Genomic DNA, 21,253 nt, shown 5'->3' with positions numbered 1-21,253 from the left:
GTGACAGGCACTGCTAATCAGTGTTGGCACTGCCATCCTGGGACAGTAGTTTCCTGTGCGCCCCCTCGCCCCGCCCCCTGCCCATAGGTTAGCAACAGAGTGTAAAAAGCCCATCCAAGTTGTCTTGGAAACCAAGTGTTGCAGGAAATTGCCACAGACCAGCTGAATAGATGCAAATTAACTATGAACTATGAAGTAGGAAAGACTGTCCTTGGGTCTTCTGAGTCCCTTGAGAGCACAGGTATTCACTTCTACTGGCCCTGGTCCTCAGCCCAGGCTGTCTTCCCTGGTCCTTCAGCAGGGGCAGGGTCCCCCTCTCTAGGGCCTCAGCCACATGATGCTGCTCCTCAGACAGCTCTGGAGGCAAAAAAGAAGGTGAAGAGGGTGGCTGGCAGAGAGGACAAGCACGCAGTGGGACAGGGCTTCAGTGTCTCATCAGCCCCGGGACAAGCATCAGAAGGAGGTTCCAGAGGGCCCCTGGCAGTGACAGATGAGCGCTATTCCAAATGGGCTCTTGCTGTGCCTCCTGCTCCCCTCTTAGCCTTAGTCAGACTGTGCCAGCAGGTAGAGTAGGTACCCCCTAATCCCTGGCCTGGGGAAAATGGCAAGGTTCTAAAATGTGAGGGTCTATCCTGCACAAAATGTAAAAGGCAATGTATGCCCCCTTCCTCCTAGGATTTGAATCCCCACAGACCCCTCTGCTCGGCAATTCCTCCATCAGCATACAACCACATCCCTCCTCACTAATCAAAGCATCCAAGATATTCAGAATGGATCCTGTATGTTGTGCCTTTACCAAGAACCCAGCAGTATTAAAAAAGCTACTCATGAGAAGACCTGCTAGACCCTCCATCTGTAGGTCACCAGGGATCAGGACCTCCAACGCCTAGGGGCAGGAAATGGGGGAGATGACACCAGTCCCACTCTAGTAGAGTGGCAACTGCCCTCTGAGGCAGCTTAGCACATCTTTTTGTTTCTTCTCAGTCAGCTCCTAGAGGCCCCTCACCATGTCCTTCTCCTTCACGTTTCTGAAATCCTCTAAACTCAAGGACTTCCCTGTAGAGACAGCAATTAAGAGCTCTACTTACTCCTGGGGTGCCCGGGTGGCTCAGGCGGTTAAGCAGCTGCCTTTGGCTCAGGTTATGATCTCCAGCCCTGCATCAGGCTCCCTGCTGGGTACAGAGTCTGCTTCTCCCTCTGCCTCTGCTCCCCCTGTTTGTGTTCTGTCTCCCTCTCTCTCAAATAAATAAAAAAAAAATCTTTAAAAGAAAAAACAAAAAACTCGACCTACCCAGCCAACAAGTTCCGTTATCACCAAGGCCCCATTCTTCATGAGACCACTTTTCTGTCTCTTTCCTTCTTCTAATATTTTCCTGTTAAAATAAAAGCATCCTTCTTCCTAGACACCCACCATCACTGCCTCCTGCTAACCCCATCTCCATCTTCCCAGCTCACCCCCAGTCTAGTACCAACCCCAAATTCTTCTCCATCTCCAGGAAATCAAAACTTATTTAGTCCTTGCCATTCAAAGTGCATGTTCCAGCTTCTGGAAGTTTCTTGAATTTTCTACCTTATCTAGACCTCCCTCAACCCCTACTGAGGGCCTCTTAGGCAGTACAGCTCTTTTGGGATCCAGGCGAAGACTCTGAAATTCCGGGGAAGCCACATTCAGAATCACAGGAATCATCTAGTCTAACCCACTTGTGTGAAAGTCAGGATAACCAAAGCTTAGGAGGTTACAGAGTGTGAGTGGCAAAGCCACAACAAGACCCTGAATCTCTCTGACTCCCAGTTCCAATGGTCTCTTCACGGCCAGTGCTATGTGAGAACTGGACTTTAATTGTGCTTCCCAGGCCTCTCAGCCTTCAGTAAGGGCTGGGACCCCAGGACCCAGCATACTGACCTACACAAAGCAAGTCAAGGTTGTCAGAGCCTGGAAACCCCAGGCCAACATGCAATCCAACCTGCTTCTCCAACACGCAGGGGTTTTTTCCTGCCCATACTATGGTTCCCACCCCTGGGTGTACCCTATTCCATACTCAACCCTAAGAACTGTATAATTCCGGGCCATTTGTTATCCTCTTTTTTAAAACAGTATGCTTGCCCATTCTGGAATGATAAACAGAAGGCCTAGAAGCCACTCACCTTCTGGAAAGGATTTTGTGTTGCCCAAGAAACAAATATCTAAACTAGTGCCAGAAAGAAAGAGAGAACCAGTTCTCAGAAAGACAAGTTCTTTCTCTGTAAGTTCCTCTTTCACGTCTCTCCCCAGTCTTCACACTCTGCCCCTCACCAAAACAAAAAATGAAAACAAACTGAGAAAGAGACAGGTGTTAACACCTCTAGCTAGGGAAGGATTAGGGTTATAGTGGGGCAAATCCTGGGTATCTGAGCAAGAAGCCTCAGACTTCCTACCCAGCCCTGAACCCTCCCCCTTCCCTGGAACTTCCCCCCCACCTTCAAGCTCACCAGGGCCCCTCCAGACTGAGGCAGAGCCTAGCTGAACCTATCCTCACCTACCCTGCCCCCAACACGTCTTGCTTATTCATTCTCCCCATGTTGAGGAGGACTGACAGCCCAGGACCCTCTTTAGGTAGTTGGTCACTGACCTTTGGTGTTAGAAAAAAAAGCTCATACTGATTAATCCTTGGGTGCTTTGCAGGTTATCTTGCTAGATCTCCCAAACAATTCCACTTTTACAGATGAGAAAACTGAAAATCAAAACAGATCAGTGGGGGCACCTGGGTGGCTCAGTGGGATGAGATCTGACCTGGGCTCAGGTCATGATCCCAGAGTCTTGGGATCACCCACAGTTGGGCCCCCTGCTCAGCTGGGAGTCTGCTCCTCCCTTTCCCTCTGTCCCTTGCCCCGTTCAAGTGCACAGGGCGGGCACTCGCACTCTCTGTCAAATAAATAAAATCTTTAAAAAAAAAAAAAGGGGGGGGGAACCTGGGTGGCTCAGGGGGTTAAGTCTCTGCCTTCGGCTCAGGTCATGATCTCAGGGTCCTGGGATCGAGCCCCACATCGGGCTCTCTGCTCAGCCAGGGAGCCTGCTTCCTCCAGAGTCTCTCTCTCTCTACCTGCCTCTCTGCCTACTTGTGATCTCTATCTGTTAAATAAATAAATAAAATCTTAAAAAAAAAAAAAAAAAAAGGACCAGTAGGTAAGCCAGTTTCACAGCTAAAACAGGAGCAGAGCTGAAATATGAACCCGCACCTGACCCCAAAACTCATGTTGTTTCCACTGTTGATTCAATAAATGGTTATTAAGGACCTTTTTATTCCAGGCGCTGTGGCTCCTGCCTTCCTGTCTCTCAGAAAGGGAGGCAGACAATAAGCAAAAATCCCCATGTAATTATGAACCGTGAGAAACTCTGAGAAGCAAATGAAAACAGGGCATCACAGGAGAATAACAGTGGAGGGACTTAGCAATGCCACACATGCTCTCTTGGGGCACGAAGAGAAAGCCTAAGGCGGCCAAGGAGCAGTTGAGATTGCTCAGGGAAGTCTGGAAGAAGATCTGAAGAGCCGGGGGCCTGGGCTGGCACCCCCGGCCTACTGCAGGTGGGCCAAGGCTTGGTTCTCTCATAGGCCCTGCCTCCCAGGATCCTCACCTTGTGTTCCTCCAGCTCTGCTGTGTACACTGCCGTTCCCTTTTCAGGGTTTCCTTCCTTGCCATCTCCAGAGTCTCCTGTCACCAGATACAGGTCTGCTCTCCTTTTCAGGACTGATTGCAACAAAGTAGGTAGTCTTCTGCTTCCTGGAGGGAGAGGAGGCGGGGGTTAGAGCTCAGGATCCCAGAAGCCCCACCTGTCAGTGCCATTGCTCTTTCTCCATCAGCTAGTTCCTATTTGAGACTGAGGGCCTCTGAAGCTGGAAAACCAAGCCACATGGCACCCCATCATAGTTCACTCTCCCCACAGTGGGGGCAAGGAGGTGGGAAGTGGGAAGGGAACTCACAAGCATCTCTGGAAGATTACGGAGTGCCAGCACCAGGACAGACGTCCCACGTCATTTCATTGCCCCCTCACCGCAGCCCTATGATGCAGGCAGAACTGCACCCATTTCTCATAAGGAAATTGAGACAGGTCTAGAGACAGGTTGTGAACAGCCCAGGGCCACACAGCTAATAAGTGCGAAGTCTATATGAGTCTGTATGAGTCCAAAGCATGGCCCTTCCCATGGCTCTGAGACAGGCATTTTCCCAGGCCATAACACCCACCTCTCTGAGATGGGGCTCCAATTCCTCACATTGGTCCCTGGACCTGGCCACATTGTCCACAGCCTTGGGCTCCAGAAGCCTGTAAAAATAGCTTGATGGAACTTCATCCAAATTTGCAACCAAAAGACCCTCCAGGAAGACCTACATCCTTGCCTCTGCTAAACACCCTCTACCTAATAGCCTCCCCCAATTCTATATACACACCCCACAGAGCCTCATTCTAGAAACAATAAGCACTCTAGAAAGAAACTGAGCTCCCTTAGAAAAACTCCAAATGCTGCTCCCCAGCAACACTTTGATAGCAGGGGGTAGTTCAAAGGACCAGTGAAATTTCAGTGTAAGCTTTTCACTTCTGAACTAAAAAGGGAAAACCAAAGGCCTCACCATCCTGGGGAGGGCTAGCCCTGGAGAAGGTTGAGTCTCCTCCACTGAGCTGCTCCACACTTTCCGACATCTTCAGCTAGGAAAGAAAACACCCACACCAACAAAATCGCTGCTGCAGGGGAAGGCTGGCCATGTCCCTATAAGTCCCTCAGAAGCACTGTGTCCTCAGCCATCAGAACCTCTGTGGCACTTGGTCAGCGCCTGGGGTGGGGTGCTGGCACTTTCTGTGCAGGAAACGTTCTGCACAGGGGGCTTTAATTTCACTGTACTTCACTTCTGCTGTCTTACTGAGCACCTACTGTGTGCTGGGGATAAACACAGGGAGGTTGATAAAGCCAGTCCCAGCTGGTCAAGGTCACGAGCTGTTCCTATGCCACTGAGGGAGGGGGCTTGGCGGGCCACAAGGCAGAGTGAAGCTGTACAAAACATGGATCTGGACAACTCAGTAGGAGAACAAAGGAGAGTGGCCTCATGAAACCAGCAGGTTTTGGTCCAACTCCGAGGCATCAGTTACCCTGGAGGGTAGCAGGATGTGAGTGAGTTGGAGGTGTCAGAAGTTTTCCTGGAGGCTGATCCAGATAGAATGAGGAGGTTTTCTGAAGGGGGAAGAAGAGGGCAGGCTTGAGTGAGGAGCGGGCTCTGGGAGGTGTTGGGGGTATGGCGTAAGGGGCTGTACCAGCCAGGACACCTCTACCTCAAACACTCCTGGTGCCCAGAAACAGGAATTCCCCCTCTCCCTCCCCATGCTGCCCAACTCCAGCCTTCCTGTGCTCAAGGGAATCCAGATATTGTTGGGGTATCTGGATCTCCAGTATCTTGACTCAGGAAGACCCCTACAATTGTTATTTCTTTGGGTAATTTCACTGTCAACATTCCCTTTGAGTCTACCATGTCCAGAACTTGGAACTCAGCCTTTGGAGTTCTCTGGAAAGAGAAGGGTAAAGGTCATGCTGAGGCTGACACAAAAGATCTCTCCAGAAAAGCCTCCCTAGAGCAGCCCCACTCTGGGCTCCCCTCCACAATCCCCTTCCCTTCTGAGGAGGCCCTCCAGTTGAGGCTCCCAGGAAACACTGAGGTCACCAGGAGTCATCAAGGGGTTACACAATCCCGGGTTTGAACCCATTCTGCTACCTTCTTACCAAATGACCTCAGATAAGTCACTCTCACTCTTTGAATCTGTTTCTTCATCCATAGAAGGAGAATGCTAATAGTATCTACTTCCTGAACTTGAGAAAACTATTTTTTTAAAAGATTTTATTTATTTATTTATTTGATAGACAGAGATCACAAGTAGGCGGAGAGGCAGGCAGAGAGAGAGAGGGAAGCAGGCTCCCTGCTGAGCAGAGAGCCTGATGCAGGGTTCCATCCCATGACCCTGAGATCACAACCTGAGTCAAAGGCAGAGGCTTAACCCACTGAGCCACCCAGGGGGCTCAGTTTCCCCCATGAACTTGAGGAAATTAAATAAAACAACAAGGGAAATTACATAAAAAATAAAACACAAAACACAAGTTCATTCCCCATGAACTTGAGGAAATTAAAACAAAGCAATCAAGTGCTTATTAGCGAAATGCCTTGCACACGTACTAAAAGCTCAGTAAGTGTGAGCTAGTCCTATTTCACTATTTATGAGGCTGAGATGAGACAAGGGAAACTAAAGCTAAAGAATTAGGAGTTGGGAAATAAGAACTAAGCAGAGTCTAGTCTCTGACATTTGTGCGAACTCGTGTAGGTATAAAGTCAAGCAATTCTGGAAAGTCGCCCATCTGTGTGGACTCTGCCCAGACTGACAAGGCGCCTCCATAAGGGCCTGGCTACCAGGTCAGCTGCTGCACTGGGGTTAGGGGAGCCTGTGTGGAGGTCCTGCCAGGCCAAGTGCCTTTCTCTCAGAACTTCTAGATGTGAAACTACAGAGGAGAAAGACCTTCCACTGCTAGGTTGGGGGGATGAGGGTGGGCAGGTCTGAATCTCCAAAGAAAAATGCATTTTGGAATTAGTGGAAACGTGACAGAACTGGAAATAGTGCCTCAAATCCATCCTTTATGTGTGACATTAACGTCTGGGGCCCATTTGTTTCTTGAGCAATGTACAAGACTGCACGTACTTTGTCCAAGAGGAAAGAAAAATGAAACCTTGTGCACAAAAACAGTATAGTATGGGGAAGGGGGAAAAAGGCTAACTTTACAGAAGAGAAACGTGATAAACACCCCATCAGCCAGGTGACCAAGGTCAACACCAACAGCGATAAGTCATGTGGATGGCACATCCCCTTGCTATGACGCAGTGAGAATGGCGCTTTACCTCAACGGTCTCCCTCTCCAAAACCCATTGACTCAGTCTAGCCATGAGAAAGAAACATCAAGCAAATTCAGGTAGACACGCATCCTACAATATGCCTGACCAGTGCTCCTCAAAACTGTCAAGGTCATCAAAAAGAAGGAAAGCCTGAGAAGTTGTCAGAGCCAACAGAAGTCTCAGGAGATAAGATAACTAAAGGTAATGTGGATGAGATCTTGGAACAGAAAAGGGATCTTAGGTAAGCACAAAGATAATCAGAGTAAAGTATGTGTAGTTAACAGGAAAGCAAAACAAACCAAAAACCTATGCACACTTTAACCATACATCAGCACCATGTAGTTAAAAAATAAATAATCTTTCATTTGTAAGGACTTTTTTTTAAAGTTTGGTTTCACCTCTGCCTCTGAATTTTCTTTTTCTGAATTTTTTTTTTTAAGAAATCTTTATTTCATGGTTTTGTGGGGTTTTTTTGAAAAAAAAAGAAAAAAAGAAAAAAAAGAAACCTTGCCTCTGAATTTTTTATGCAAACAGACAGCATTTCCCTTATAGGAAGTTAACTGACTTAGTCGGATTTTTTTTTTGTACTAAACACTTTCCCTGTCCCTGGAGAATAACTCGATCATGGCAAAACATATGAATCCTAGTTTAAAGGTTTTTTGTTTGTTTGTTTTCTGTTTTCCTTAAACTGGTCATTTAGCAAACTGTTTTGGGTTTTTTCGTTTTGTTTTGTTCTGTTTTGTTTTGTTGAGAACCAGCTTTTAGAAAATTGCCTCTTGGCAATTTGCTTCTCAGAGAATTAACTCAAGTCTTTGAACTTGGATACCCGATAACCATAACTGTGAAATTTGCCTGAAGCCCCTCACTTGCTTAACAAAACTCCCCCTGTGGAAAGGCCCACCACCTCCCAAGTAATCTGGGTCCTGTTCTTGGTCACATAGCGGCAGGGGACACCGGCTCTCAAAGGTACAGTGGAATCCTTAGGTTCTTTTCCATCTCTTGGTGAGATCTAAAAGGGCTGCCGCAGAGATGTCTGAGCCGGGAAAGTCCTCACCCTCGGGTGTGAGACACTGAAGTCTCCCAGTGAGGGTTCAACAGCACTTACCCTGGGGTTTCCGAAATCCAAAAAAACTGAGTTTTGAGGCAAGGAAATGGAACAGACTCCTCTATAAATCCTGCAAGCCCTTAGGGACTTCTGGTCACCCACTCAGTCATGAACTCCAGGGAACAGGAAGGGTAACAGCCCACAGCGGAAGGATGGGGCCGAACTTTGACTGAACGCTCCTTCTGCGTGGCCACTGTGACAAATGATTCTCCTAATCTACCTCATTGGATTTTTGCAACAGTCTTATCAAGTTGACACAGGAGGAAACAGACCTGGAGGGAGAAAGCAAGTTGTCCTGGGGTCACCCAGCCGGCAGGAGGCAGAGCCAGGCTTAGAAACCAGGTGCCCTCGGCTCTAAGGCCTGTGTCCTTCCTTAACCACTAAGCAAACTGCCTCCTTTTATTTATCCATTGAAATGAGAAACATATAAACACACCAGAAGACCTCAGCTAATTTTTTTTTTTTTTTAAGATTTTATTTATTTATTTGACAGAGAGAAATCACAAGTAGTCAGAGAGGCAGGCAGAGAGAGAGAGGGAAGCAGGCTCCCTGCCAAGCAGAGAGTCTGATGCGGGACTCGATCCCAGGACCCGAGCCGAAGATCATGACCCGAGCCAAAGGCAGCGGCTTAACCCACTGAGCCACCCAGGCGCCCAACCTCAGCTAATTTAAGAGTGAATTATTTACAAAGCAGAAACGTGGGAAAGGAAGACGTTAGGAATAATTTCCAATAAAAATAAATTTCCACTCCCCCCCACCATTCCTTTCTCCCCATGCATTTCTTTTTTGCATTTTTTCCAGTTAATTTAAATTCCAGTTAGTTAACATCTTTTGTGCATTTCTTAAACTGAGGGGTATGGACACATGCAGAGAGGTTCTAGTACATGCAAGTTCTCTGTTGACTGGCTGCCATGCTTGCTGGCAATGGAGCGGTGACAGCATGGCAGAGCAGGAGTGGGCAAAGTCTCCTGGCTGGCCATTTCTTTTTTTTTTTTTTAAGATTTATTTATTTATTTATTTGACAGAGAGAGATCACAAGTAGGCAGAGAGGCAGGCAGAGAGAGAGAGGAGGAAGCAGGCTCCCTGCTGAGCAGAGAGCCCGATGCGGGACTCGATCCCAGGACCCTGAGATCATGACCTGAGCCGAAGGCAGCGGCTTAACCCACTGAGCCACCCAGGCGCCCCATGGCTGGCCATTTCTTACCCCCTCATGCTAACCTTGGGGCCCAGAACCCAGTTTATCAAACAGTCCTTTACCCTCCCGTCTCTCCAGTATGTCCTCTTGGGTGAGGTCTATCCTGTGGTACTGGTGTCCCCAGAAATTTCTCCTCCCTCTCACCAGAGAATAGCAGTGAAATCTGTCAGCGTCAAGGATGCTTCCGACAGCAATCACATTCCCTCCAGGATCCACCTCTTGGACCCCAACTCTTGTGACTTCCTCAAATCTGCTGGACATTGTGCCTGGACCAACTGGAGAAAAAGAAGCTAATATCAGTTTGCGAGAGGGGTATATTGGTTCAGATTTTTAAATCTACCTTTGGCATCCTGGGGTCCGAAAGTTCTAGAATGATCAGGACTTGAATTATTTAACTTCCCTGTTCCTAGAAGGCGAGGTGGTCACTACACACTAAGGAGGGTGACCATCACAAATGCCAGATTCTCCTCTGTCCTTTATAGAACGCTTCTGGAGGAAAGATGGAGCACTGATTACCCCTAATGGACAGGAGAGCGAGACCTATTTTCTGCATTTCCCACAGCCGAGTTGCTCCTTTGCTCAGAGAGGCCTGAGGGGTAGGAAGGCAGGCCCACCATCTTCCAGCCAGAGCCCCACCAGTGTTGATGAACAGAGGACCCAGGAAGGGATAAGGGGCATGGCTGCCAGACCTCACCCTGCCAACCCCAATGATTACTTCTTCCCTTGGCTCTCCCTTCTGGGCCTCCATATTCTGGAAGGCAGAGGGATGGGTGCTCCTACCAACCATTTCCCAATGAGACAGTGATAAGTCAGCCTCAGAAAGAAATAAGAGAGAAAAGATGGAGTGTAAGAGTGGCATGGGGGTGGGTGCCCTGGATAGCCCCCCATCCTTAGGCCCGATCTCCTCAGTTAACGGTCGGCCTCTGAAGGGTCCCCTTACTCTGGGTAAAATAAAATGAATCCCAAAACCGCATCTGGGGGATCTCCCCCACCCACTCTCCCCTTCACCCACTCCTGGTCTACAATTGGCCCCTGTTCCTCTCTAGCTCCCCTGCGGGACCCTCCATAGGCCCATTACCAGTGCAACCTGATACATACGGCTGGTCCTTCCCTGTTTCTACTCAGTGGCGGCTCTTTGTCCCCAGCACACTGGACCCTTCAGGTGCTCTTACCTCCAAATCCTCTTTTTTTTTTTTTTTTTCATGTATAAACAGGTTTTATTCCCATCGCTATATGCACCCCTCAGAAAAATTACTAGAGACATCTGAACTGTAAGAAAGGATACTGTCAGATTACCACTGCTTGTCCTCACTCATCTGAAGATGTTTTCACCATGATATCTAGAAATCCTTTTTTTAAGATGTATTTATTTATTTGAGAGAGAGACAGAGGGAGAGCGGGAGAGAGAATCTCAAGCAGACTCCCTGCTGAGTGCAGAGCCCAACGCAAGGAACAATCTCCCAACCCTGAGATCATGACCTGAGCCAAAATCAAGAGTCAGATGCTTAATCAACTGAGCCACCCAGGGACCCCTGCCAAATCCTTCTCTTTCTCTCCCCTTCTGCCCCTCTGCCACCTCTTCCCCTTGAGATCTATTTCCCTTTCTTCAGACTCTGCCTTCCTCCTGGGGCCAGGACTCACCTCCCAAGCTTTCTGGGCTTCACCTCCCCATCCTCCCTCTAAGTCCCTTTCCTCTGGCCACTTTCCTCTAAGTCCCTTCTGGCTCGCCCAGGCACCTACTCACCCATCATGGTGGCCAGCTCTCAGCTCACTCCCAGCCTGGGAGTTCTTCTGGGGGCCCAGAAAGGCAGTGTCCGGGACCCACAGGCCCATCCCAGGGTTCCATTCACCTCAGCTGCTCACCAGGAATGACGACTGTGGAAATCCCCTGTAAGATCTCTGCACAGGGGCTGGCCGGTGTGTCTCAGGAACCCCTAGGAAGGGAACAGAAAGAACTGGAAAGCTGGGGGGTAGGGCTGGGTGCCCCACCTCTCAGGCCTTCAGATAAGCCATGATCTGGCCAGAGGCAGGTCAAGCCAGAGGGAAGAAAGTCTTTCCCCCTCTTGGACTCAGGGAGCCGGAGGGAGAGATATCTATATATTCACCTGGTACGTACTCGAGGTGCATTTGGGCCAGAGGATGGTGCACGGGAGATGCCGCTGCCTGTCCTCTCGCCTACCTTCTTCTCCAGGAAGAAGCCTTGGGCCCCCACCCCTCAGTCCTCAGAGATAACCACCTGAGTGAGGCTGCCTGTCTTCTGGGCCCCCTCAAAGCAACACCTAAGGAGAGGATCGTGGCAGTGACAACAGGAACAGTACTAATGTAACCGCCCTATACTAAGTACTTACACAGTGCCAGGTATTGTGCTAATCCTCACAACAGCCCTGACCAGGATTATCCTCCCACCACAGAGGAAGAAACTAAAGCTCAGAGAAGCAGGGCCTTGAGGCTGGGAAGGATTTGAGCACCAGCCCCTCACCCTGACTGCACTCCTGTGAGTGCACGGAAGCTCTCAGGGCTCCGCCACCCTCACGAATGGGCCCAGGTGGCCGACTGGCTACCCCCAGCGCTGTGTAGGCCTCACTCGGTGGACTTGGGCAAAAACACTGCACTCTTCCCAACACCCACTCCAAGCACGCTGCCGCTGGCAGTGCCAGGCAGCAGCCCCAACCGCACGGGGCGGCTCTTCCCTTCTACCTGGGCCTTCACACCTGTCTCAGGACTAGCACAGGTCACTGCAGAGCATACAATGAAAGGTCCAGAACCCCAAAGACCAGAACTCCTTCACTAAAGGACTCCCTCCTTTCCTGGACCCATGAGCCTTAACAAGACCTGGAAGCTTACATCTTCCCTACCCCAAGGATGCTTCCAGAAGAGGAAAGGAAGCACTGATTCCCCTGAAGACGGAAAGGCCAGGAGGAAATGCAGACCTCCCAGGGAAGAGAAGTGAGAACAGGGGAGGGCATCCTGAAAAAAGGACTGGGCACCCCTTGGGACTCCCATCTTCGTTCACGAATCACTGACCCCCTTCTTGGCCAAGCACAAGCCATCCCTCTGCCAGCACGGCCCATCTCAGCCAGCCCCAGTAGACTAGAGGTGTAAGTTCAGACAGAGGAACGGCCAGGCCAGGTCACAGAGAACTCTGCCCTCTGGCCTGCTGTTCCCTCTGCCAGTTCCCTCCCAGCCCCTCAGGCTGGTGCTGTCAGGGGAGGGCACCAGGAAGAGGGGCAGCCCCAGAGCCTCGGCAGAGGGTCCCCTTCACTCCCACACTGCCCTCAGTGGGAGCCTCAGCCCCAATCCCTGCCCCTTCCCCCGGGGCCCTCCAGGAAGTAGAGGCCAGACTCAGGGGAAACAGGAACACATTGTCCTTTATTTGCATTTCTCAGAATACTGTACAAAGGGAGTAAAAATCCTATTCACACATTGCTTAGAAAGATTTTGAGGTGAAAGTTCCCTATGATACATGGGGTGGGGAGCAGGGGAACCAGGAGGCAGGAAACGGGACCAATGAGCTTCCCTCCTCCCTCAGGGGCCAGGGAGGGGGCGTGGGCACCCACTCCTTTTCAAAAGTAACACAGAGCCTGGCCAGATTGGAAAGGGTGAAAGGCAGCTCCTCTCCAGCCCACACTCAGGCTCCTGCCCCGCATCTCCCGCCCCCAGGCTGAAGAGACAGCGCCCGTGGGTCACTCCGGACTCCTTCTGCTATTCTGCTATTCTGTGGCCCGCCCACCCCATTTAGGGGCGGCCCCAGAGCCCCACGAGGTGGAAGCTGCAAAAGGGCCCGACCACTCACATGTCCCAGTTCCCCCATGCCCCTCACACCACTGCACAAGGCAGTGTCAAACTGTGCTGACCAGGACTCACAGGCCTCTTCCACCCCTCCCCACCCCTCATGCTAACTCGGGAGCGCTAGACCCCCCACAGCCTCCCGGCCTATTATCACCACCAGGCCAAGGGGAAAGGAACTCTCTGAGCCTGCCCCCAACCTGACCACTTCCCAAAGACCAAGGTTAGGTCTGGCTTCTATCCCCATCCTCCTCCCTGACACTTCCTGTCTCTGCTGCTATGTGGCCCCTTCTTCCAAGTCTCAATTCACCATCCCCGCCCCTGCCCCAACCACCCTCCCCACCTCCACCAGGGCCAAGATGAGAGCAGCCACGGCCCCCTCACCTCTGGGTCCAGGCCAGCCCCACCCAGCCCCACCCACCTTCTCCTGGCCCTCCCCACTTCAATCCAGTACCCAGGGTGGGTTGTAGAGGAGCTGCCAAAAGCACAAGACTCAATAGACAGTTCGCCACCCAGGAGGATGGGGCACCATCACGCGCTTGCTTTTACATGTACGAGCACGCACTGAGTGTCATCCTAAAGACTTAAGAATTAAAGTAAGACCATCGAGAAGCTGTACCGTCCCCCCTGCTCCCCTTGCAGGGGTTAAAGTGCTTTAGCAGTCTGAGGATGAACAAGTGAGCAGGGGTTTCTCTTGTCCCAACCTCACAGGTCTGCATTCAGCCGGGAGCCCAGCCCATTCCATGACTGCCCCCACGAAGTCTCTATCCAAAAGGCAAAAAGAAAAGATCAAAAATATCAGAAAGGGTCAGAGACCTGGGGGGGGCCCACCCGAACCCCACTACAAGCTACTTCAAGTCGGCTACCAGGGGAAGTGAGGGGCGAACTAGGGCCCAGAGGCTCGACCCCCATCTCTAGCAGGATCCAGAGGCTCCGTCTGTCTTCAGCATCACAGCACAGGCTTCTACCCTCCCCCGCCAGCCAGGCAGGGGACGGGGCTGTGCCTTCAGTACTTATTGATTCCAAAAATCCGGACGCCATGGAGCTGGGGCAGCTTGGGGATGAGCACACTCATCAGGGACACGGTGTTGAGGATGAAATGGATCTGGTCATACTTGGTATAGAAGCTGGTGAGGAAGTACCTGGGTGGGAAGGTTGGGAAGAGGCATAAGACTCTGTTTGGAGGAGCCCTTCTTCCCTCACTCCTGGGTGGGGAGGGGCAGATCCCTGATAGCTAAGGAGTTATGGGAAAGACCCCCCAGAACAGAAGCAGGATGGCAAGATCGCCGCCGTTAGAGAGGTTGCTCCCAACCCAATCCCCTTGCGTGACCCCAGCTCTGCAGGCTGACATCACTGCAGCCAGGGAGGCCCATCTGGGCCAGGGAGGTGCAAGACCTGAGCCCAGCAGAGACTCAGGGATACTCCAACTTCCCCTCCTCTGCTCACTCCCAAGCCAAAGCCAGATCTGGGGGCATGTTTAAGCCTGGCGGGGCCCAGGGTTCCCCAGGCGTTGGCCCGCCTGCTGGCGTCCTTCTCTACTCAAGGCACTCACAGCACGATGGGGGTGATGGTTAAGAACTTCCGAGACGCTGTGAACTGGACCCCATAGTCCATCTGCTCCCAGTGGGTTAGCAACCTCGCCTTGCCCTGGTCCGGAGTCTCGAAGGGTGTCCCCTTCACCGTGTGCAAGAAGATGTACATGCCCTGGGGGGAGGGGCCTTTGTTAGAGGACACAAACAGCAAAAGGCCCTCCAGCTCAGCTCCTCTACCCGAGTCAAAGAAGTGCGCTCTGGACTACGTGGAGCTGTCCTCTGCGGGGCAGAGGGCTGTGGGCTGGAGGTCAGGATGGAGCAGCTGGGAGCCTGGCAGGAGACAAAGGGGACCCACTGGGTGAGAGGGCAGGCCTGGCAGGAGGATAAGGCATGGGGAGAACTTAGCTGCAGAAATGCCCGTCTGGCCCAGTGTGAGAGAGGCGGGGACGAGCTGATGGCCCCTGCTTGGTTGCCAGAGTACAAGCTAGCAAGCAGGGGCTGCGGGAGCGGAGGGGCCGGAGTGGAAGATGGCTGGAGATCTGGGCTTGGGAGAAGGGCATTTCTGTGCCAGGCTGGGCACCTCTGGAGCCCTTAGTTCAGTTCCCAGTGCCCCTCCCTCCAGGTCCACAAGCCACCCACATCCTGGGGATGTGCATAGATCCGCAGATTTTCGTCCTCAGAGTGCACACGGCTGGAACCCAGAAGTTGCGGGGAGACTGAGAGGACAGCTGGGTCTGGGGTCCGGGGACAGATGTGGTCAGCATGTCACCCTGACATCTGGCCCGCAGCTGAGGGGGCTCCTCCCCCTCCTCAGCCCCCAGAGCCTGGGCAGGCAGTAGGCAGGCCCTCACCATGTTGTGGATGAGGTTGGTGAGGGTCCAGACCACAGGGACGCTGACGAAGGGGATGCTGAGCAGCACGACATGCAGAAGCCCGATGGCCAGCACGTAGGACAGCCAGATGCCGCGGCTGTTCATCACCCGCGTGTTGGGGTTCACCTCACTGTGCGCCGTGCCCACGTTCATCCTGCCGCCCCTCTCCTGCCGCTGCTCTGCAAACAAGCAGCACAGGTGAGACAGGTCACACCGCTTTCCCTGCCCCCTCACACCGTCCACATCCTGCAGGGACGGAGGCTCTGCTCTCCCCAAGAACTCCAGGCGTTCTGCTGCTTTGACTCTCCAGCGAAGAGGCCCAAGAAGGGCCATGTGGACTTAACTCCGTTCATTTCCCACTGCTCGGCTGGGATAAGCACCAGGCCGCCCCACACGTCGGCAGATCTGGACGGCGCCCCTCCAGGCACTGGGACTGCCTGGGTGGATAGGTCATCAGGAGGCATCCAGCCCAGGGCAAAGAAACCACTGCTTATTCCCCAATCTCATCTTCCAGAGCATTCCCATGAGGGCCCTCTTCCCACAAGGTCTGGGGGAGAGGAGAAGAGGCCTGGCCCCTCAGAATCACGCAACATAAGCGCTCTGGATAGTCTTGCTGAGGGCCTGATATGGGGCATCTCCAATCTCTGAGCTCCCCGCAGCGTGAGAATGATCAAAAGGGGGTGGAGCCCGAGAGAACAGGCAGAAGCAGGTTCAATTTATAGGGATCATTGCTTCTATCCTCTCCCCTAATTCTCCCATCCTGGGGTTCTCCCAAACCTGACCCAGGAGAACTGACAGAGTGGAAAGAGGGAGAGAAGAAAAGTGAAGACAACAGACTAGGGACAACCTCTGCCCAGACTTGGAGGCCTCTTTCTTGGTGACACAAAACAACCCATGCAAGATGTTTTATCCATTTGGCAGCCACTCAGGCTAACCCTTGTGATGCCACCCGCTCTGCTGCCAAACCACCAGGGCCCTTTTCCCACCATAGGAGGGGTGAGGATGGAGAACGTGGCCAACATCTACAGCTCTCAAGTCCCTGAAACCCATATCAACACTCCCCTCCCTAGGACACAAACACTACACCTGCCGCCTGCCTCCTGCCCCCCTTCCTCCCTGCCCAGCCCAGCCTCACCTCAGCCTCTTTTCCCAGCATCTGCCTTCCCTTGCCCAGCTCCAGTGGCAGAAGTCCTGCAGCACAAGGAACCAGGAGGGCTGCTCGTGATGCTCCAGAAACAATACAACCCAGTTGCATTCCTGGATGCACATAAGGAGGGGAACGAGCAGCCCCTTGTCTAGAGCTCGGCTGTCCCCAGATCCCCAAGGGCCCAGGAACCAGCAGGAGGTTAGAAAAGACTCACCTCCCTAGGTGAGGGAGCGTCCTGCCTGATAAAGACCTTAGGTCATCACCATGGTAACAGCCCCACCTTTCCTGGGGGTGCAGAAAGGGGTCCTGGAAGGGGGTATCCAGAAAGTACCCAGAAGGCCATATCCCTCACCCTGCTCCAACAACCCCCCTCAGATTCAGCTGCTATCTATCTCTGGCTAGGATCACAGCCAAGCCTGTGTGGGAGCCAGGATTCTCAAGGATCAGTTTCTTACTTCCAGAACAATGAGAACAAGTTTCCTCTTCTCAGAGAGCTCCAAGCTAAGAGACCTCAGGGGAAGCGGGACCCACAACACACCTTTCCAACATGCAAACATGCGTGAGATGGCCCAGGGTGCATCCTAGAAGTAATGCTCCCAGGGTCCATCAGCTCAGCCCATTAGGCTGGATAATTGGGCCTAAGAGAAACCCAAGGAACTAGAAAACCTGGACTAGCTTGGTTGTTTACCTTCACAGGGCCTTGGAGCTTTAGTTGCCCTAATACGGCTCCTGGGACGCTTACTATGCAAAAGCCTGGGGCAGTGGGGAGCTGGCTAATAAATAAGGCCTCTGAAACACTTTGACTAAGGAGAAACATAGAGCTCCCAAAGTCTGATCAGAAACTGCTGTCCCTCTCCACTTCTCCCTAACCTAGATAGACAAAGGTGTAGGAGTGCAGAGACCGGTAGCTGTCCCTCATATTTTGTGCAGCAGTACCAATGGCTTTGTTGAATCCCAGCTCACCCCACACTTCTTTCTTGCTGAACATTCAGTGAAGATCAAAGAGTCTAGGAGGGGCCTAGACTTAGGATCTAACTGGTACCCTCAGAAGTGTATTCCTGAAGACCGAACAGCAGCTGCCCCGGCAGCAGAAATCCCAGAAGACCCCCCACAAAAGACAGAAGAAATCAAGAAACTAAGGAAAAGACTGGCAGCCAGAAAGCACTCCTAAGAGGTTTGTGTGACTAAGTGTACATACCACTTCCATTCATAAAAAACAAACAAACAAACAATTGCCCCTCACCCAGAGGGAAGAAACAGGGAGAAGAACCTGACAGAGGCAGAGTAAGTCTACAGCAGCTGAGGCGGAAAAGTTCTGTTGCCCTCGCTGGCAGGTGGCTGCCGTGGCAGTGCCTGATGTGGTTTCATAACCTGTCTCGAACCAAAGCCTGCAGCAACTCTGTTCTGTTAACTACTTTCTCGCTGGTAGCTCTTTTCTACTCCTTCCCCCCACCCCGCCCCCGCCTGGCTCCGCACACAAATATCCTGGCCCAGCCTGTCAGTCTGGCACCTAAGCCCGGGCCACATTGCTCCCCAGGACAGCTGCCAGGTGAGCGCTTCCTATTCTTTCCCCCAAGTAAAGGCAGTCCTTTAAGCAGCAAGCCTTTCGCCTTCTAGATGAGGAGCACAAAACATCCAAGTCCAACGGGGAGACCCTGGCAGCACTCCACAATGCCATTCTCAGTCTGCCCACCGCCCAACCCGCAGGGCCACAGTCGCACACCTCTCAGCTCTGGTCCAGCCTCCCAGAATGGCGAGGGCCCTGGGAATGGAAAGACGGCGAGTACCGGGGCGAACCCCCACTAGCTAGGAAGGGGGTGAAACGAGGAGGTGGAGTCTATGCTATTGTTGGGATTTCGGAGCGGTACCTCAAGCCAAAGAGGGGCCTCCCGCTATGCTCCCCTGCCTGGGACCTCGCACTCGGGGCCCGGCCCAGCCCGGCCGGGCCCGGCCCGTAGCCCCACCCCCACCTCCACGCGTTCACCCAGCCCCGGAGGCAGCCAAACCTTTATCCCCGAAGCCCTGCCTCTCCCCGCCCCCTCCCCCAGCCCAAGCACTCCTCCCGATACCCCAGACTCGGTCTTCCACACCCACTCTCCCTTGTGGACATCCCTTCGGCTGATGCAGCCCCTCGGCTGATGCACCCCCTCCCACCTCCGCTCACCCTGCCCGGGTCCCCTCTAGCCCGGGCGCTTCCCCAGCAGCCCCCACCTTCTTTACCGCCCCGCCTCTAGCCCCAAGAGGAGGTTCCCAGTTCGGCCACCCCGAAGCCGCTCGCCCGGACTCACCGTACAGGGCCGGGCGTCTAGGGCCCAGGAGGGGTGCCCGGGGCCGGGGCCGGGGCCGGTGCTGCTCCAGCAGCTGTAACAACCCGCGGCAGCAGCCACCCCGCTGGCAGCTTCGGCCGAATCAGCGCCCCGCGCCGGCCCCGCAACGTCACCGCCCAGAGCCGGCCCGCCGGGTGCCTCCTGGGAGTTGTAGTTTCTCCCTCTGCCCGCATACGGGTCCGCCCGGTGCCTCCTGGGAGTTGTAGTCTCCCCTTACCTCGCTGCAGTTTCGGCCTTGCTGGGGCGACAGGGCTAGACGTTTCAGTAGCACGCGAAACTAGTATCAGATGGTATTCCTGCTTTTGCATTTAAGCGCGGTTTACTCTTGCCTGGTTTTGAGATCAGGAAATTCAGAGTTTTAAGTGACTTGGTATAGATTCTTGCTGGGTCCCAGAGATTCTGACCCCATGTCAGATTTTTTTCACTACGCCTCGCTGGCTCTGCCCTGGCCATGTATTGGCCTCACGAGAAACAGACTAGCCGGGTTCATTGCCCTTCCAGACCCTCATGGAAGCTGGCTTCTCATGACATTAGTTAGGAGCAGAGCTTGGAGGGCCAAGAATGCAGCCTATGGACAGCATTTGTCCCAAGCCTGAACGGCTTTCAGTTAACTTGAGCCAACCCCCCAGCCCACATCCTTGGCCTCCCCCACATTAGGCATCAGAAGAAGCCACATGTCTTGCGAAGACTCCATGATAAATAGGAGCCCGAGTTCTAGTCTCTGGTCAGCTTGTGTGGCTTTGGGTGGAAGGCTCCATCTCTCTGGGCCACAGTTTTCTTGGCCACACGCCGCAAAGGCACGGATTTTATTGCCAGGCTAGCCTAACATAGCCTAACATAGGCTCTCTTTCACCAGCAGCATGACCCCTGCAAATAACTTATCTTGACCTCCAGTGCTACCCCTGTGAAACCCCACCTCCAAGGTTACCTACATTCAAAAGAATGTAAGTAAAGCACCTGTTGCATTGTAGGAAGCTATACTGTAGGAGGTGGAACTAAATGGCCTTGAGGTCTCCTGGGTCAGTCCCACTCTCCATGTCACCAAAAAGGCCTTGTTTGAGTCATTTACACTGCCTCCACCCGCTTCTAAGTCCACTCTGAACGGCAGGGCTCGAAGAGAAGGGTCAGATGACGTCATGACATGCTAACTGACTGGCCGTAAACACACCCTGAATGAATGAGAGGGGCCAGAAGGGAGAATGCTGGCCCAGGAAAACTGTGGAGCACTTCCCTGAGACTTCACCTGCCCTTCTCCAGGCGACAGCCAGGAAACAGTCATCACAAACCTGGAGTGGGCTCCCAGAGGCACCTAGTAGGAAGCAAGTGGAAACCTGAACCACTCAGAGCAGGAGAACAGGAAGCTTCTCAAATATTTCCAGGGCCAGTGGCTGAAGAGCGCTCATCCCAAGACTTACATAACCACCCCAGAGTCTGAAAAACTTCTACCTTATATGAAGGTTTCTCCTGCTTCATGGGAGCCCCTTTTTGTAGTCAGCCTTCTAAAGCCATAAGCAAACAACTGAGTATTGGTCTTTCTACAGAAACCTCCCAGCATTGAGGCAAAAAAGATCTTATTTTTTCCTAACTGAGCCTGCTTAATTCCTTTGACTCTTCTCTGGAATTCTTCTATCAGCCCTCAAGTTGATCGAGCTCTCTGGATCTTTGCCTCTGGATCCACGTCTCGAATAAGGGCCTGACTAATGCATAGTCTAACGGAAAGATTACCCGACATGCCATGCCCTATTAATAACTCCTGTTATCGAGTTGTTGTTTTTTTTCCACAATGGGAATGAACAGAGTTCTGACTCACTCTTGGTCTGTGGTAAACTGTAGATCACTTTCAGCTTAATTTAGCCTGAGTCCCTGTCATCATCTTACTCCTTCTCTAGCTCTCTGCCCTCATAATTACCCTGTCTTTACCAAACATCCTTCAGCCATGAATAGGCCTAAGTATTGTTCAGAATTAGTGACAGCACTCTTATGTGGTGCTGGGGAATGCACAACCCTGTGGACAAACAATTGGTGATATGTGCCAAGAGGCTGAGAAATCACTCCGGCTTTAGAGCCATGACCACATTTCTCGTAGCATACACCCTATGTACTCTGTAAGAAAATGTTCATTCCTGCTTTGTTGTTTTTTATAATAGTGGAAAACAGAAAGCAACCTAAATGCCTAAGAAAAATATTATGGACGGGCACCTGGGTGGCTCAGTCGGTTAAACCTCTGCCTTTGGCTCAGGTCATGATCCCAGGGTCCTGGGATCAAGCCCTGCATTGGGCTCCTTGTTCAGTGGGGAGCCTGCTTCTCCTTTTCCCTCTGCTGCTCCCCCTGCTTGTGCTGTCTCTCTCCCTTTCCCTGTCTGTCAAATAAATAAATCAATAAAATCTT

The 21,253-nt window shown here is 52.3% G+C and overlaps 2 protein-coding genes across 3 annotated transcripts; both read right to left on the bottom strand.

Moving 5' to 3' along the window:
• Positions 1-2,899: 2,899 nt before the first annotated feature.
• On the bottom strand, positions 2,900-12,408 carry GSDMB (gasdermin B). The gene is given in 7 exon segments (XM_059149667.1): positions 2,900-3,690; positions 3,692-3,759; positions 4,606-4,681; positions 5,367-5,427; positions 5,429-5,537; positions 9,224-11,134; positions 11,306-12,408. Coding segments are annotated over 6 exon segments (633 nt in total). The 5' UTR covers positions 9,462-11,134; positions 11,306-12,408; the 3' UTR covers positions 2,900-3,609.
• Positions 12,409-12,542: 134 nt separating this feature from the next.
• On the bottom strand, positions 12,543-18,977 carry ORMDL3 (ORMDL sphingolipid biosynthesis regulator 3). Of its 2 annotated transcripts, none has more exons than XM_059148916.1 (4): positions 18,826-18,977; positions 15,370-15,564; positions 14,539-14,690; positions 12,543-14,128 (listed from the first exon to the last, which is right to left on the bottom strand). In XM_059148916.1, exons 2-4 carry the CDS (start codon positions 15,541-15,543, stop codon positions 13,993-13,995), a joined length of 462 nt encoding a protein of 153 aa, XP_059004899.1. In that variant the 5' UTR covers positions 15,544-15,564; positions 18,826-18,977; the 3' UTR covers positions 12,543-13,992. The 2 variants fall into 2 exon arrangements, with proteins under 2 accessions (XP_059004899.1, XP_059004898.1); XM_059148915.1 differs by having other exon boundaries at positions 15,370-15,569; positions 18,826-18,964.
• Positions 18,978-21,253: the final 2,276 nt, after the last annotated feature.

Source organism: Mustela lutreola, chromosome 15 (genome assembly GCF_030435805.1).
Source record: "Mustela lutreola isolate mMusLut2 chromosome 15, mMusLut2.pri, whole genome shotgun sequence".
In the NCBI taxonomy this organism is placed as follows: Eukaryota; Metazoa; Chordata; class Mammalia; order Carnivora; family Mustelidae; genus Mustela; species Mustela lutreola.
This window is presented reverse-complemented; position numbering and strand designations above follow the sequence as displayed.